This window comes from Pseudoliparis swirei, chromosome 13, assembly GCF_029220125.1.
Source record: "Pseudoliparis swirei isolate HS2019 ecotype Mariana Trench chromosome 13, NWPU_hadal_v1, whole genome shotgun sequence".
In the NCBI taxonomy this organism is placed as follows: Eukaryota; Metazoa; Chordata; class Actinopteri; order Perciformes; family Liparidae; genus Pseudoliparis; species Pseudoliparis swirei.
In genome coordinates this window covers 15,103,671-15,122,004 of record NC_079400.1, presented here as the reverse complement: position 1 = coordinate 15,122,004, position 18,334 = coordinate 15,103,671, and the positions used below count along the sequence as shown (strand labels likewise).

The window sequence follows — 18,334 nt, the reverse complement described above, 5'->3', positions numbered from 1 at the left end:
GTTAAATAAACCCCTCACTGTACACAAACCATGTTGTCAATGAGAGGTTTATTGGACGTTAAATGCGTGCTCACCCTGCTTCTTATATCCGTCCGTGTTGTTGCCGGCGTTGACCACGGTGGCGTAGACCCTTTTAGCCGCCGACCTCTTGGTCAGCAGCACCGCCACAACAGCCTCAGAGCGGCAGTATCCGTTTCCTGGCAACAGCAGGAGAGAAGTATGAATGTGTAGGTACTACATCGTATAATCAGTATGACTGATGTGTTGAGGTAAACACACTAAGGCTCGTTATACACAAATATTGCACAGAGCTGTGCAATATTTAAAAACCAGAACATTTTAACATGAATAATGTTTGATTAATAATAATGTATTCATGCCAGCTAGTCATGGTCCAGTTCGAGGACTTGGTTCTCAAATTCATGAATTAAATATAATTTGATATTTATATGACATAATAAATGACCCTAAATCTGAGCCACAGATTTGAAAACAAAAGAGAAGTGGAGCGGGAACCAATGGAAACCGAGAGCGGCCGGCAATTTCCTTTTACCTGACGCGTCAAAGGACTTGCAGGCCCCCTCAGGGCTGAGCATGCCCAGCTTCATGAACTGCACCGAGGTGTTGGGCTTGAGCAACAGGTTGACCCCCCCCACCAGAGCGGCATCGCAGTGGCCCTGTTGGATGGCGTGGAAGGCGTTTTCTAAAGCCAGCAAGCTCGAGGAGCAGGCTGTGTCGATGGCCGTGCTGGGGCCTGGAGGAGAGGAGAGGAGGAGAGGAGGATGAGAGCTAGAAACCACATCTGCAGAACCGGATACCCAGGAGTACATGAAGGCATTTAAACTGTGGGATCATCCTAAACTGAGGAATCCCCGTGTACCTATGTAGCAGCTCACATCACAACCACATCTCACCACATGGTTGGATCCAGATGTGCAGATAGAGGAGGACCACCAGGACAGAGTTCGAGGCCACACAACAGCCAGTTAAAAACAACGACACTGGGCGAACAAGAGTTTGCCTACAATACTAGCGGGGAGTACGTGTATGAGGTCGTGTCTGTGTGATGTCTGGGACGAGCAGAAAAAAAACATGGAGAGAGCTGTTACGACCCGATGTGCTGGGTGGGGAACAGAGAATGAGCTGGACTCTAGTTCTGGTCAAATATTCCTGGTCTGAGCAGAACACAGTGTGAAGATGGACGGTTTCCCTCATCTTATTTGCTTTGTCCGTTTTGAATGTGTGAGTCTTCTTGTTGTCTTGTTAGTACTTGACAACGTCTAAGAGTATATTCACTATTCTCACTCATTGGAAAGCGTAAATATTGTACAAACGTTGTATATGTAATCTTATGTTTTTAGGTTTGTTGTATGACCTCTGCCTCTCAGGACTACAGATGAAAAACAGCCTCTTGGCTAACTGGCACATTTACAGACATGTTGTTATTGATGTGCCCTGACGGTCCCTTATCAAATACACCGAAGAAAAAGAAGAGATAGAAAAGAAGCACCGTGTGTGACGTCTCCCGCTTAGTCCATTGGGGTGTGTGTGTGTGTGTGTGTGTGTGTTTCAGAACCGGGCCGTCACCAGACCAGCATCAAACAGCCATAGAATGGCATGTGTATGTGTCCGTGTGTGAGACTGCGTGTGTGTGTGTGTGTGTTTCAGAGCCGGGCCGTCACCAGACCAACATCCAGAGTATGGTGTGTGTGTGTGTGTGTGTGTGTGTGTGTGTGTGAGAGTGACTGGGGGTGTGTGTGTGAGTGAGGGCGTGCATGAGTGTGTGTGCGCGTGTGTGTGCGTGTGGGAAACTGTTAGACTGTGTGTGTGTGTGTGTGTGCCGGGCCGTCACCAGACCAGCATCAGACTAGTGTGAATAGTGTGTGAGTCTGTGTGTGTGTGAGAGTCTGTGTGTGTGTGTGTGTGTGTGTGTACCGCTGAAGTCGAAGAAGTAGGACAGCCTGTTGGCCAGCATGGCGCGCTGGCAGCCCGTCATGCTGTAGCCCAGCAGCTCCTCGGGATCTCGGCTCAGCGCCTCGCCGGCCTCCGAGCCGCTCACCCCGATGTACACGCCCGTCTTGCTGCCGCGCAGCGCGGCCGGGTTCAGTCCTGCATCACAACGGCGTTGACTCACTCGGAGAACACGCTTCATGAATCACAGAAGTACAACTCCTTCTCTCCAGCTGCCTCACCTCCGTCCACGATGGCCTCGTAGGCGGTCTCCAGCATGAGGCGGAGCTGGGGGTCCATGGTGTTGGCTTGTTTGGGGTGGACTCCGAAGAAGGCCGCATCGAAGTGGCTGATGTCCTTCAGCTTCCCGTTCCTCTTTGGGAGGCCATACAGACCTAGAGAGGAGAGGGGTCATCTACCCGGATCAATAGAGCTGTTTGAGGCCTGTGAACAACCGACGGGCTTCAACCGAAGAAGAGCGGCCCGTTTCAGGGGCCGTCCGCCCCGCTCGTCAGGGGACCAATGTTGTTATTAGGTGATCATTTAATACAAGTTTAATATTATTAGGATTGTTTTTACTGTGGTTAAAACCAGACAGTTTGGTAGTGAAGCTGTTGGCACATTTCAGTGTTTAACATATTCGTCAGGACTCACTGACCTCCGGCTCCAACACACCCAGAACCCAGAACCTCCTCACTGACCTCCGGCTCCAACACACCCAGAACCTCCTCACTGACCTCACGCTCCAACACACCCAGAACCCAGAACCTCCTCACTGACCTCACGCTCCAACACACCCAGAACCCAGAACCTCCTCACTGACCTCACGCTCCAACACACCCAGAACCCAGAACCTCCTCACTGACCTCACGCTCCAACACACCCAGAACCCAGAACCTCCTCACTGACCTCACGCTCCAACACACCCAGAACCCAGAAACTCCCACCACTCTCAAGCACCAGACCTGGGGGGGGGGGATCTGCCTCTAGACACACAGAACCAGTCTGCCTCTAAACACACAGAACCAGTCTGCCTCTAGTCACACAGAACCAGTCTGCCTCTAAACACACAGAACCAGTCTGCCTCTAAACACACAGAACCAGTCTGCCTCTAGTCACACAGAACCAGTCTGCCTCCAGTCACACAGAACCAGTCTGCCTCGAGACACACAGAACCAGTCTGCCTCGAGACACACAGAACCAGTCTGCCTCTAGTCACACAGAACCAGTCTGCCTCCAGTCACACAGAACCAGTCTGCCTCGAGTCACACAGAACCAGTCTGCCTCGAGACACACATAACCAGTCTGCCTCTAGTCACACAGAACCAGTCTGCCTCCAGTCACACAGAACCAGTCTGCCTCGAGACACACAGAACCAGTCTGCCTCTAGTCACACAGAACCAGCCTGCTGTACGTCAGTCCTCATTTTCAGTTAGCAGGGCCTCCCTCGGTCCATGAACCTCGGGTTGCTTGCTCCGCTTCCCTTTCTGTTGGCCCTGCTCTCCCATGATGCCGGTGTGGTCTAAAGTGGCACAGTCCGACTCTTTCAGCACATGAATGTGTGCTCAAGATGGTTGCCAGGCACCGAGTGAGGGCTCTTATTCACAGAGAGAGGGGGGGGAACTGCAAGCTAGAGAGGGAGGATTGGAAAGAGTGGGACAAGAGGAGGAGGGGGGGGGCACCTTTTTTAAGTCAGGACCAACTTTAGTTCAGTTTAGTCCCGTGTGAAAAACGCCAGCCCCCTCATTCATATGAATGAGTCCAGTCCAGTAACAAAGGCCGCCGCACCGGCCAATCGAATCCATGCAAGCGCGCATTCCTGGTGGATCACTTTGTAACTCTAACCAGGACACCGGTCGGCCATCTGACACCAAACTATCACTCGCTGGCCTCGGACTCTCTGGTGACAACATGTGGGCTTTTGTCCTACATTCAGGTCCCTGTTCTTGCAGAGCGTCTCCTCTGGGGGTTGCATGTGTCCTCTCAGGCGGCACCTCAGCACACCATCAACACCATCAGACGTCATAAATGTTTACGACTCCACCTGCTGCGATAACCTGCTCCGGGTCACGCTGTTAATTTCAACAGGGAGGAAAAGAAAGTCATCTCATAAACGGGACCGATAAGAGGTCATCACAACGGAGTCAGTTAGTGACTAAAGCCTCAACAGGGACTGACAGAGGTGATGGCCCTCTACACAATGATAGGTCTGATACATGAATTAGAAGTATATACGACACATAATATAAAAAATATGAAGAACTAAACTCATAATTTAGACTAAAAGCAGCACGAGGTGCAGGAAGGTGGCCAAAGAGTCAGACGCTGTGTCTATGTAAATTGACAGATTATACATTAAATATCACGGCTTCATCTCGAGAGCACGATAGATCTGACTGATATTACAGGCGTGTATTCTGTTAGGTTAATGCGCAATATTGTTTTCATTCAGCTGACTGGGGAGTAAGTAAAGAATAAACATTATCAATTCACAACATATATTAATTTATGTGCGACAGCTTCTTGAGCTGTGTTTCCGTGACATGTTGAGTCGTGTCTTAAAGTCACACTTTATAAGCGCACGTTTAGGTTTCCTGTGGTTATGGAAGAAAATCTTCTTATCATTTTGAATTCTGTTTTTTAGATTTATTCTTTATCTACCCACACGTGTGTTTCACTGAATAAATAATATGGTCAGACACTATGTATTTGTCCAATATCAAAGATTTATTTTCCTTTGTAAAATGCGCCGCTGTGCTGACAGCAGGCGTGTCCATGTCTGTGATTGGAGGTCCACCTCCAGAAATTCAATCAATCCAGTAGCTGTGTGAGGGGTCTCACCTGGTGTCCACCGCCGGTCGTCCTCCGTCACCATGTCCACACCACCGATGAGGTTTTCCCAGAATTCCTCCAGATTGTTGGACTCGGGCAGACGGCCCGATATCCCCGCTATGACTATCTCATCCATGCTGAATTACTGCGAGTAGAGAGAGAGCGAGAGTGCGAGAGAGTGAGAGAGTTAGACATCGAGGCGAGGCTAAAGCTGCATGGACACATCAACATGGGCTACTGGAGCCGGGGATCGAACCGCCGATCCTCTGATTGAAGGACGACCCTGCTCACTTCTGAGCCAATCGCCAACTTCAAACCATGGTCTAGTGTTGAACAAGTACAAATAAAATCACAATAGACAGTAATATCAAATCACGACGCCCGAGTATCTCGTCCCGGCTCACGTCCATCAACACAAAGATCATGAACGATGTTTGCTCCTCAACATCCTGCACAGACCGTGTTGAGGGAGCTTTAGTTTAATTATGTCTGAGAAGTTGTTTTTTCCATTGCAACATTGAAGGACCAGACTAAACTACTGTTCTCTCTTAAATCTCTGATGGTTTAGTTACTCAACTAATAACTGAAGGTTATTCTTAGCCTCCTCTGAAATACCATATTTTGGAGGATAAATATGTTGGCTGTTAGATGTGCATTAAAATGCTCTCTCTCTCTTGGAATTTCAAGAAATACAGAGGAAAAACAGGCACGTTTCATGACTCACAGATACACTGTTGGGAAAATAAATATGTGGAATAGCTTTGAAACTCTTTGCCACAGCAACAATGAAATATCAAATGTATAAAAAAAGGTCCCAGTTATCCAATAATTCCCACTAAACATGTGTAACTGTGTAGGCGTTGACTGGCAGGTTTGGGAATGAGGAGTCCCTCTGAGCATGCATGAGGGAGCACTTACAGCAGAGTCGTCTACTGATAGAATACTCTGTGTACATGAGTGAGCATCTCCATGCTGTACTGTGTGTGTGTGTGTGTGTGTGTGTGTGCACACGCTTTGTTCTTGTTTCTAGGCCAGCGATAGACCCATGGACCAATGGGCTAGCAGCTTGGGACAGAGCCACTGGAAATGAAACTGTGTCACCAGCTGAGTGTATGGAGACCCCCCCCCCCCCACACCCCCACCCTCATGACACAGTGTACACAAGGCTGCCCCATCCAGTACACCGCCTAAGCCCTGATGGACACACATGGAGCTAAGTTCCATGGTCTGGTCTTGTGCCTTGTGGACAGGGAGATGAACGTCCGACGTGTCCTCAATCTTTATGACATTGTTATTACTGTCAACAGATACCAACTGGTCCACGCCAGCAGAGCTGGAAGTCACTTACGGAGGTTTCTAGGCCACATTAGCTGGTGATAGATGTGGTAATTTTGCCTCTTTCGACTCTCCATACTACCGGTCTCACCTGTACGACCGGTTTGATAATGGAATGCACGAAGTGAAGTACTCCCTCCTTCATTCTAACCAACAAACCTCAGCTTCATCACGACCATCGTCATCCTCCCTCGTTCCTACCAACAGCTGACTGAAACTCAAAACACATACAGTTTGACCAACAAGTGAAGTTTACAGGCAATTAAGGGGGCACAAATTCCACTGCCCACATTACCTATAATGCACTGTGATAACAATTTAACACAGACACACACACGCGCACACACACATACACAGACACCCACACACACACACACACATGAAACGGTAGTCAAAGAGGTCCGTTTCAATTTGGGACAGGACACGGTGGTAGAATGCGAATGATGTGATGCTACATCATTGGCTGTCTTTTATACGTCAACAGAACGAGGCGGTGAGCCCGGGTAGACGCAGGATGAGCCCGGTGTGACGGGCTGTCCCGGTCCCTTTATGAGGCTCAGTAGCCAGAGGGATTTGGCCTCCGGGACAGTGACGCCAGGGATTAGAACTAATGTAGCAACTTCAGGACAACATGTCGCCTTACCTGACCCGGATCACACACTAACACCCCCTATCTGTTTGTCAACGCGCACACAGCGGACTTACTCAGCACTCTATGACGAGTCAGCCCGCTCCAGCCTCATGCTGGACTCTACGTCAGCCCGAGTTATATATTCAATAGGGGGGAGTGACTGCATGGTCTTCTCGTTATTACGGGCCAAATTAGTCTGAGGTTCGGGGACCACGTGCAGCCCATAAGTAACCTGCGAGTGGTCAAGCACACATACATCTGATGTATGAATGTGTGTAAACTCCATATTTAGTGTCTGGAGGTAGGACCAGTGAGCCAGCTGGCTTCCTTCTCTGTTGAGTTACACATGCTCAGCACCGATCTGACAGCATGCTGACCCGCTACACCACCTGATCCTGAACCCAGCACGGTGCTCCTGGGTTCAGGAGGGATACACTAGTGGAGAGAGAGGTACAGAGTGTTAGTGTTGACTCTTTTTGTTGCTTTGTGCACTGAAAGCTCTTTTTCTATTTTGTGCGTCGATCAGATCTTATTTATTGTACTTTCACAAGAGTGAAACAATGATCATTGCTAGCTTCGCCTAAAAAGTGTAATTATAAAACTGTCCAGGTCAATTACATTCCCTTCTAAAATCTGGCCCCATTGAAATAGTAATTGAATAGCCCTGCCTTGTTGTTCATAGCAGCCCGGACATTCTGGATGTTAGACTGCTGAGCTTACCCTGAGCACTCACCAACAAGACCTGACCCGTCACACAGCCCGGGGAGGGAACGCAACTGACAGGTACACACACACACACACACACACACACATTAATAAACTGCTTTCAATTTCATTCAAGCCTCATATCAAAGTTCACAAATAACGATGGTGGATGCCCCCCATTCACACACACACACACACACACACAAGGAAGAGTCAATTTACTTTTGTATCCAAGTCATATAATTTTGTTCCTGCTCTGACACAACAACAAAAACAAGCATGACATAAGACTCTTGAACCAGTGAGGGACTATTCTAAGCTCAGTACAAGGGGTTCTCACCCAGTGGTCATGCGCCCACGGAGACACAGAACAAGTGAAAGACACCTTGACATCAGAGGAAGGCCGAGGGGAGTTCACAGTCTTCCATTCATTCCCCCTTCACTTTGTGGCCCAGGTCCAGGATGGCTGCTGGCCTCAAAGACCCGTGAGTCATCATCAGACCAAGGCCTTCCTGTGGTGTTGCTGGACTCCTCACCAGTATCTCACTACTGTGACAAGGTGCCAGCAGGGATCAGGGCTCGACTGCAGCACGGAGACAACAACACGGAACCGGCCTGCTGACCTGCGCACTGACTGCTTCATCCAGGCAGAAACATACACACCGATCTTTGTGTTGTTGGATGGGGGGGGGGGGGGGGGTCAATGGTTTCTATCCCATAATACAGCGGTTCCCAAACTCAAGAATGCCGCGGCCCAATTTGAAATCTGAAAATCTTCTGCGGCCCAGCCAAGCCTTTAATCACAACCAGCGTTGCGCGGATGTGTCGGCGCGCATCACCTCAGAGCGATGCGACCCGAGAAGTGTTAACTGGGGGTGCTGAGCGATTACATATATCTCTTGTTCTGCCTGTTTTGTGACATACATGCCTAAAAGGCGCCTAATATTTCTAGACTGAAATAATATCGGCATTATAATTATTATAACTATGAGGATTTTTTTAGTTGCCTATTTTGTGGTGCCCCCTCAGGACTTGGTGCCCTACACGCAGCGCGTAGTGCGCGTTATGGGAGCGGCGGCGCTGATCACAACTCTGATCAAAACATAAACTAGCAGGGCTCTCAAGTCTCACGCATTTCGGTCTTATCTCACGCACTCCCGCCACACATCGAATTCCTCACGCTGAAAAAACCTCTCGGCTATTTAATGCTTGAATGCAGGGGTGCTCAATACGCCGATCGATTGTTCCGCTGCAGAGCTCCGACGCCGGTCTGCGCGCATTGGGATGGAGCAAATAAATAGTCACTAGCACCCCCCGTCAACAACTTTTCTCGGAGTAGAAATAGTCACTAGCACCCCCCCCCCCCCCCCGTCAACAACTCTTTTCGGCTCGATGCCGGCGCGCGCAACGGTCAGCTGTATCGGGTGCTGATGGAAATCTCACGCTTGCCTGTCTTCAAAACTTGAGAGCCCTGAACTAGGGATGATTAAATGACCTTCAGAATTTAACCGATTAAAAATGTATTAACCGACAATGTATGTTTTGGATACCATTTTCTCCGGAGCTCATATATATTTACTTTAATACTACAAGAGGGCGCCCCATTTGACATTGTTTTGTTTGGCGGTCAGAAAAATAGGTCAGATAAAAGAATAACACGTAATTTAAATCATAAATATTTTTATATTAATTTCAAACTTTTCAAAATTGAAAATTTAAAACATTTTATTTATTTATTGTAAATGACCTCTCGCGGCCCACCTGCAGTACCTTCGCGGCCCACCAGTGGACCGAGGCCCACACTTTGGGAATCGCTGCCATAATACAATGCATACTATTCTGGATAAATAAGTCACACAAAAACCCAGTTCTCATCCGGGTCTGAATGTGACCCACCAACATGGATCATCTCCATCCAGAGGACGCAGACGAACTAAGCGAACCAACTTCGCGCTCGCGCTGTATCAACGTAAACGTCGCAGCTAGAATAATGTACTAAAATAAACACTACACCGGTAACTAACGGACTAGTTATCTGATTTTTGACATAACACTGTCACACACTAGTGGTTATAAAACAACAACTATGACACAGTGAACGTCAATGCGCTTTTTATTGTTTTATGTAGCTCACTATTGTTCCGTCATTTAAGTGACAACGGCACGAACACGGCAGCGAAGGGCAAGTTAGCGACGCATAGCTTAGCGGTGTTTTTTATTGTTTTATGTCGCTCACTATTGTTCCGCCTGGGTCCAGGTTGAGTGACAACCGCACGCGCACCGCAGTAAATGACAACAAGTTAGCAAAGCATAGCTTACCGGTGCGGGCCGGGCGGTGCTCCTGTGACTTTCGCGCGGTGCGGGTCGGTTTCGTTTGTCTGCGAGCTGAGCGTTAGCCTCCGCGCGCCTCTCCGTCTCTTTTCTCGGATGAATTTAAATGTCTCACATTCGGCCTGGCCACGCCACATAGGCTGACAGTTTGGCTCGGCCGTGCAGTCCAATGAGAAAGGAGGCCGGGCTCTCGGATCCAGCCAGTGATGGAGCAATTCTTAGCACGCCCCTCAGCCACAGAGCGAGAGGAAACGGACGAGCCGGGGTTACTGCAGTTTAAACCGCTCCCCTGTAGCCCCGCCCACCGGGGAAGAGCTCGTTTGCCTGGATCAAATAGTGACGGGATTAAACTGTGCGGTATATTGATATGTTATACTCTTTCTGCTGTCATTGGATAGCGAGTGAGTGTTGATGCTGTCATAAGCCAACTCGACCACATTTCCACGGCGGACGGCTACAGCACCCAAACCCCCGGTGGATTGGTGGGTGCCTGCCGGGTGCTGTTTCCCAGCATGCACCTCTCCGTCACCGCCGCTGCACATGTTCGCGTGCTGTGCGAGCGGGTGTCCTATTGTTGACACTCTTAGTTCAGCGTGGTGAGGAGGCCAACATTTGCCAACCATCACGAAATAAACAACTCAAAGTGAGATCTGACGAATGCACCTTCTCTAAGTATCATTACAGCAAGTATCATTACGGCAGGTCTAGTATGTTGGTGCTGTCTATTAGTTTAAGATATATAAGTAGTGGTCTGGCAGACCTGTGCAGACTTGCTGGATGTCGGCAGCATTAGCAGGCATGAAAACGGGTCAAAAAGGTGAGGAGGATAGGCGCGGGGGGGGGGGGGGGGGGGTGATTTCCACGAACATCGATGTTGGCCGTTGTATGATAATCTATAGGTCCTCCATTCTGACACCAAGTCAGTGATCGGGCCCTATAATACTATAATAATAGTAATATTGTGTATAATATGGTCATTCATGAACCAACTTCCTTTTTTTGTTGTTGGCGTGAACAAGTCTTCAAGTCTTGTGCTCTGCTGGAGCCATGACTCTGTTCCTCGAGTCTGTTCTGCCTCGACCTGGTTGTCACGATCTTCTATACCATACCTGCCATAAATATCATGATACTGATACAATACCATAAAAACAGTATACCATAAATACGATAGCCTACTGGTATATTTATCTATAATAGTAATAAGTAAAATATCTGTATGGTTCACTTTTTACCAACTTTTTCAACACTTAACAAATGGCAGTAATATTAGTATTAATACAGCCAGATATGAATGAAACTACATGGAGCCATCATAGCATTGATTATCACTATGAGGCCGTTAGTCTGTATCTGACCAGAGGATACAGAGTTCATCAGGATGAGCAGCTGTAGAGTTACAGAACTTTACAGACTGAACTTAAACATTTCACTTCTGGCATCTTTTTTTATTTTTATTTTTAAAGCCGAAAATTCCGCCACTTCAGGCCACTCTCTGTGAGCGCTGCGCGTGCAAACAGCTTGACACGGAGCAGCGCGTGAGCACTGATCCCGCGCTCTTTTAATGAAATATCGATACTAAAAATATGCTAAATCACATCGCTCTTAACGTACGGGTACTTGGTTAGTATCGTTACACCGTGCAGCGTGACAGCAGCTGATGTAGCGGGCTAACATTCAAGCTAACCTAAACCACCAAACGCTGAAGACATCTTGACGCTGATTGGCCAAGACGCGACACGTCCCATCAAAGATGTTTTATTGCGAAGAGCACCACTCCACATTTTCTCCGTGTCCCACTCCAATCTCATAAACGCCGGCCGGCCAATTGACCCCCCCCCCACCCCAAAACAAAAACTCTTCGGATCTACACGATTCACGTAAGTCACCTATTTTGGTTTAAAAACGGCGAATTTCGCCGAAAGGTGAGGGATTCTCATGCCTGATTAGATTCCGTACAGGATGCATACACATGGTGATTAATGGATTTCCATGACTTTAAAATAAATTTCCATGACCAAACATCTCAAACATGAAAAAGTGAGAACATGCAGTATTTAAACTAACAATGACAATTCCAAAGCATACAGTATACCTTAAATGACACGGATGAATGATAGACAATAGTTTGATTAAAAGAAAACATGTATAGTCTATACATGTTTATTCTTTTAATCAAACTATTGTCCCTTACGTGCAAATCCATCTGTTTGGACTGTAAATAGTGATTCAGGCTTTCATTAAGTTGAAAGACATCGGCCCTTTGCTTGAAGTGAAGGAGCCTGAACGAACACCATTGCTTTCACCACAAGCTATCGGGAACACTCGTGGAAATAGCAGGCTGGCATGATTTAAAAGAAAAAAGCCATTTGGTAACCTTCAGTGGCCACATTACCTCCGCAGTCAGGAATTCACTTTTCGTTGCAGCATCGGTTATCGACACCTGCTTGTTTCCGAAGAGAGAGAGACGTGCTGCTAGTGAGAGTGTGCTCAACTGTGTGCGCGGATGTGTCGGCGTGTATGTGCTGATCTGGAGTCAGTTTGGTAGGATTTGGGTATAAATAAATTATTTCATTTTAAATATGGATTTTTATTTAAAGATATTCATGTAATTTGCATGCAAAATAGGTCTACCCGAACCAGCGGACAAAAAATTCAATCCGCGGCAACACTTCAAAAGTAGCCCAATTCCACGGGAAAACCGCGGACCTGGCAACACTGGCCGTAGCTCCCGTTAGCCGTAGCTTCCGCTAGCCGTAGCTCCCGTTAGCCGTAGCTCCGCTAGCCGTAGCTCCGCTCTGATGCCTGCTTCCTTTAGCATGGCTCGTTAATGGCGCCTCTCCCATGTTTAAAATGTTGAACATTTTTCCACCACAACCTACACTATGCTCATCCGGGTCTTTATCGGTTGTAACCCATGATATGTAGCCAAGCATGTAGAATCTACACTTTACTACTGGCATAGTGGACTAACTTGACCACTTCCCTGAGCTACTGTTGCTATGGCCTCCAAACCTTTAAATTAAGGTGCGTTCACCTGCAGCCTGTGGATATGCCTGCTTATATTTTCAGAGCCGCCAACTTTTCAAAAAACCTTGGAGTGAGATTTTGTCGGGGGTGACCAAAATGTTGCTGCGCACGAAGCCACACACGTTGGTGGCTCAAATATCAGGAAATTTGAATTAATGTGGCGTTGTACCCATGTTGTACCCTGCACTCTGGCCTGGCAAAGGTCTTTTACGAGGCATCTTTGCTACCTTAAAGAATTAAAATGTTTTTTAATAACTCTACTCTCATTTACAAAAACATGCCTAATTCTATTGCACAAATGTCCTGTCTTTATGTTAAATTCTTTATAATACATCTTACTTGTTCAAAGAGCTGTTTTGAAATTTTTTGAGAGGGTCCTTTTCCTAGGCCTGCAAATAAAGTGATAAATGCTATGTGGGCAGCTTTAACAAACAATGCTCTGATGTTTTGAGCATGCAGTATACCAAGAGGTGCTCTCCTGCTGCTTGTTATGACAGCTGAGTTTACATCACCACACAAAATCACACGCACAAACACAACACATTATTTCAAGATTTAAAGTTTAAGAGAGTGAGAACTTAATTGAACCACATGTCATTAATAGGGCTCTTAAGTTTTGAATACAGGCAAGAGTGACATATCTATCCAGGATGCTTTATTTTCATTGGTTGCTGGATTAAATCTTACCCAGATACAACAGATACGTTTTTTTCTGATTGGCTATTGTGTAGCCCATTTCTTTTTTTTGATTGGCTGATAAGTGGCACCTCACAGCAGAACTCCAGGGGAGCGCTTGATTCCTCCACGGTGAGGGCAGCGCGGCCAGCTCATGTTTGCGTGCTGCGGCACATTAAAACATTAAATAGCCGAGAGTTTTTTCAGCGTGAGAAATACGATGTGTGGTGGGAGTGCGTGACTTAAGACCGAAATGCGTGACTGTCACGCTCAATGCGTGACACTTGAGCCCTGCTGTAGCTCAGTGGGGTAAGGGGGTCGTCCTGCAACCCCAAGGTTGTCGGTTCGATCCCGGCTCTCCCCATTAGTTGTTGCAAGTCGAAGTGTCCTTGAGCAAGGCACTGAACCCCCAGTTGCTTCCCGGGCGCATCACTGCAGCCCACTGCTCCTTAATAACTAAGGATGGGTTAAATGCAGAGAACTAATTTCCCCTTGGGGATTAATAAAGTATATATCTATCTATCTAACACACCGTAGTCTCTGCTCGTTGTGTCTGTTTGAAAATCTTCTTCTATTGCTAACTTCGGGACTCTTTGTGGTAAATAGGATGTCTATGCAGCGAATAGGTTTATAGATGCGCTCCTTAGCGCCATCTATCGTCGCGGAGTTTGAAAAGAAACCAACGCGCCTCGGCCCAAAATCGGAATTTCTTTTGCCGTCAGATATTGGTTGTGTGGCGTGAGAGCGTGTGAAAACATGCAAAAGCGTGTCACACTGCGAAACCGTGAGAGTTGGTAGCTCTGTATTTTGAGCATCTTTTTTTTAATAAAGCATATTAATTATTTCCAACTCAGTATAAATTTACATATGAATATGAAATATTTTCAAGACTTTGGGGATTTAATTTTGTTCAATGAGCTTTCCAGACCTGGAAATAAAATATATATATATATATATATATATACACTACCGTTCAAAAGTTTGGGGTCATCCAGACAATTTCGTGTCTTCCATGAAAACTCACTTTTATTTATCAAATGAATTGAAAATTGAATAGAAAATATAGTCAAGACATTGACAAGGTTAGAAATAATGATTAATATTTGAAGTATTAATTTTGTTCTTCAAACTTCAAGCTCAAAGGAAGGCCAGTTGTATAGCTTATATCACCAGCATAACTGTTTTCAGCTGTGCTAACATAATTGCGCAAGGGTTTTCTAATCAGATATTAGTCTTCTAAGGCGATTAGCAAACACAATGTACCATTAGAACACTGGAGTGATAGTTGATGGAAATGGGCCTCTATACACCTATGGAGATATTTCATTAGAAACCAGATGTTTCCACCTAGAATAGTCATTTATCACATTAACAATGTATAGTGTGTATTTTTGATTAATGTTATCTTTATTTGAAAAACAGTGCTTTTCTTTGAAAAATAAAGACATTTCTAAGTGACCCCAAACTTTTGAACGGTAGTGTATGTATATATATATATATATATTTATTTTTTTGGATGACCATATGAAGACTGTCTGTAATATCTAATGTCTTTGTGTGACCCGTTCTGTTCTGCATATTGTCCTACTTTCATGAATCCCACTCTAACTGGTGGTGTGTGCGTCCTTGTCCCATCCATCAGCAGATCTGTTGGGATCACTACAACACAGACCTGGGTCTGGCTCCTCGCCCTCACTGTGGCCGTGAACTTGAGGACCGGCGTGGGCAGACTAGGTGCGCAGACCAAAGCCCACTGAATGACGTGCACATGGACCAATCACAAAGCGTGGGTTTGCTGCATCGTCCAATCACAACAGAGGGGATGGTGCTGTTCGGAGTTAGGGTAACTAAAAGGCGGGACCTGAGTTGTGACGTAGGCCGGAACGCGAGTCTTACTTCTTGGGGGTTACGGTAGTTCATGTTTCAGATAACACGATGTTCTCAGTAGTGCTTTTTTCTACTGACCTACTGAGGCAACAGTGAGGAGCCAGTGACCCAGTGGTAAATAATGAAACAGTCAAGCGGGTTCTTTGAAATTAATAAGCTCTTTTTTACGTTTGTATATGTACTGGCACATTAATGCATACTTAAGTTTCATAGAAATAGTTAAGAATTTGTGAGCACAGATCAATTGAATGTACAGCCCATGTTGTTTGGTTGCATGTGGAAAGAGGTGACTGTCATCACTTGTGAGGAACCGAGCAGGGGACTGAGCCCTGCAGCATCATTTCACATTTCTGAGACATCACACAGTTTTTTACGATGTTTCAGTTCATATCACCTGCAGTCATGATGCCGAAATACAAACATTGAGTTTACTACAATGCAATGAAACATACAGAAGGGAAGTCAACAATACACACATTAACTATTGAGCATCACACACAACACTTGAAACCTGTACATCTATGTGTTGCCGTGGTCCCTTATGGCTCACACACATAGAAGTTGTGATGTTGAAAAGAGCAGCATAATATTAAAGCATGTTGTCACCATATGTTTTATTCTGAAATGTAACCCGTATGTTCATTAAGACCCTCCCTTTAAAACCCCCTCGTTAGTGATGCCTCTCTGTTATGAATCTGTCTCTGACATCATCCTGATGACATCTTCATGGTTATTTTCTCAGACATGACAAAGTGTTCTCCCAGGCTGAGTAGGACTCCCCATGAGCGGCACACTGACACGTTTGTGTGCGCGTGTGTGCGCGTGTGTCAGTCTTTAACGTTGTAGTTTCTGATCTTGCAGGTCCTGCCGGTGGATCCAAGTCTGCTGGTCTTGGTAGTGCTTGATGGGGTTTTAGAAGGGAGCACCCTCTGCTGGACCTGGGCTGGGGGCCGGCCATGGATGGGAGCGCGGCTACCGCGTGCCGCCATCTGGACTCCAGCGTCATCAGGCTCAGCCACGTCCTTCCTGCTCAGCTCACCCTCGCCATTAGGGGCAGACAAGAGAGATACGATGTGTAATGGCTGTTACAGATGACACCTTGTCTTTGACCAGAGGTAGATTCATCTGTTGTAATAGTGGAACCAGGAAGATTTGCCAGGATGCAGCCGAGCTACCATCAGTTTCCTTTCTAGCATTGAGGCACGTGCAGCTGTGGACCCGGTAGTGTTTTACAGCACCGTAACATCACAGATACTTCCTCATTACCTGCTGACTGGGATAAAAGAGAACCAGGAACCTGAACATGTTGCCTGTCCCTGTGTTCCTGACATGTGAATGGAAGAGGGCTCCATTTATATCTTTACATCTTTTATCCAAAACACTTTACAAGGTATCTAGATCAGAAACATATCTCGATACATATTTAGTTAGTTACATATCCAGCTGCAGATCTCGAAACAGATCTAGATCCGGATCTAAATCCAGCTTGCGATACATATCTAGATACAGACTTTTTAAACAGATGGAACATTTCTAAACTTCTCTTTCTCCTGCTCGGTTTTCCATGTCGCAACAGCTGTGTGATATCTGCAATGCACTATTTGATCCAGTGAGGACATTTAACACAAGTGTACAGAAACCTTGTGCAAGGTTTGTCTGGTTTCACAACGATTAGATGGCGCGAAGCTCGTCTGGTTGAGAAACTGTCCCCTGATTGGTTGACGGAGACGACAGCCACACATTGGGCAACGACCCTCTGTCCATCTGCCCACCCACTGCAGCCGTGTTCACACCGGGCCGTTAGTGACTGAGTGACATTGTGAGGGCCTACCGTCCCTAACACAGGTATCCCTGACCACAGGACTAGGGTAAAAGCTCGTTATGATGCAGGGCAGCCAGCCCGAGACAGGAGACATCAGAAGCTGCTCAACGGCTGTCCACCCACCAGACTGGTTGACCGAGACCTGGCAGATTCTGGTCTTACTAACCGAGACGCGCTTTGTCCCAACCAGTCTGTGAGGTTTAAAGGGGACACACACAATGCACTCCAGTGGTTTACATGGATTTGACTTCTAACCTTGACCCATCTTGTTACCCACGTTGGTTTTCTGAGGGGCTCTTAAGGTTAAAGGCTCTTAACTGAACATATTGTAACAGCATATAAAACACACTACATTTATTGTGACAACTTGCCCATGATGTCATTAATGTAACTCGTAAAACATTGTACTGGTTATCATGTCATTGTTGGTGGCAATTTTGGACTTTAAAATGTACCAACTTTGTTACATATATTGTAATAAAAAAGTTAGACACATATATATGTCAGCCATCATATATATATATATTAGAGATGCACCGATCAGGTTTTTTGGTGCCGATCACCGATCACTGAAATCAGTATCTGCCGATCCGATAATACCGATCACCGATCACTGTCGATTGAAGCATTCTATTTATTGTGTAGCATTATTGCCTAGGACTATGAGGAAATACATATATAAAGCACCTCAAACATTAAAGAAACTACAGATTTCTTTAAACATTTAGGACTTTTACTTTGAAAAATGTCCTAATTGATACATTCAAATTGATTGATTGCCAGTGATGGGGATTTTTCAGATATGTATGGAACACATCTGCATTATTCATTTCCTGGAACTCTTGGGGAAATCTATATACAGGACTTTTTTTAACATACAAAAGTCTGATTTATTTTATGAACTCTTCCTTGGTACAGTAAAAATGTTTTAATGTCAGCATAATTTAAGCTAAATCTCAGAAACGATCTATAAAGATACAAAATCAGTTCATTGTTTACTTGTACGTGTTAGTCAGTGTATGATTTGTCGACATCTTATTTTGATAAACGGATGTTGTTTCACGTGGTTCTTTCCGCTAACTTCGCAAAACCGGATGTTGCGTCACGTGAATCCTTCCGCTAACTTTATCAAAACCCTC

General features: G+C 46.1%; 2 protein-coding genes across 3 annotated transcripts in view; both read right to left on the bottom strand.

Annotated features, from left to right (window-relative positions):
- Positions 1 to 9,934, bottom strand: part of fasn (fatty acid synthase) — a 31,142-nt gene extending 21,208 nt beyond the window's left edge. Inside the window, 6 exon segments of the mRNA XM_056429401.1 lie at positions 75 to 197; positions 554 to 754; positions 1,936 to 2,109; positions 2,193 to 2,345; positions 4,792 to 4,927; positions 9,773 to 9,934. Coding sequence (XP_056285376.1) covers positions 75 to 197; positions 554 to 754; positions 1,936 to 2,109; positions 2,193 to 2,345; positions 4,792 to 4,918 — 778 coding nt within the window. The 5' untranslated portion in view covers positions 4,919 to 4,927; positions 9,773 to 9,934.
- A 3,515-nt stretch (positions 9,935 to 13,449) lies between these two features.
- The window catches only part of ccdc57 (coiled-coil domain containing 57), a 28,511-nt gene continuing 23,626 nt past the window's right edge, over positions 13,450 to 18,334 (bottom strand). For both annotated transcript variants that reach the window (XM_056429379.1, XM_056429381.1), the window contains one exon: positions 13,450 to 16,419. In XM_056429379.1, coding sequence (XP_056285354.1) covers positions 16,201 to 16,419 — 219 coding nt within the window. In that variant the 3' untranslated portion in view covers positions 13,450 to 16,200. The remainder of the gene's footprint in view (positions 16,420 to 18,334) is intronic.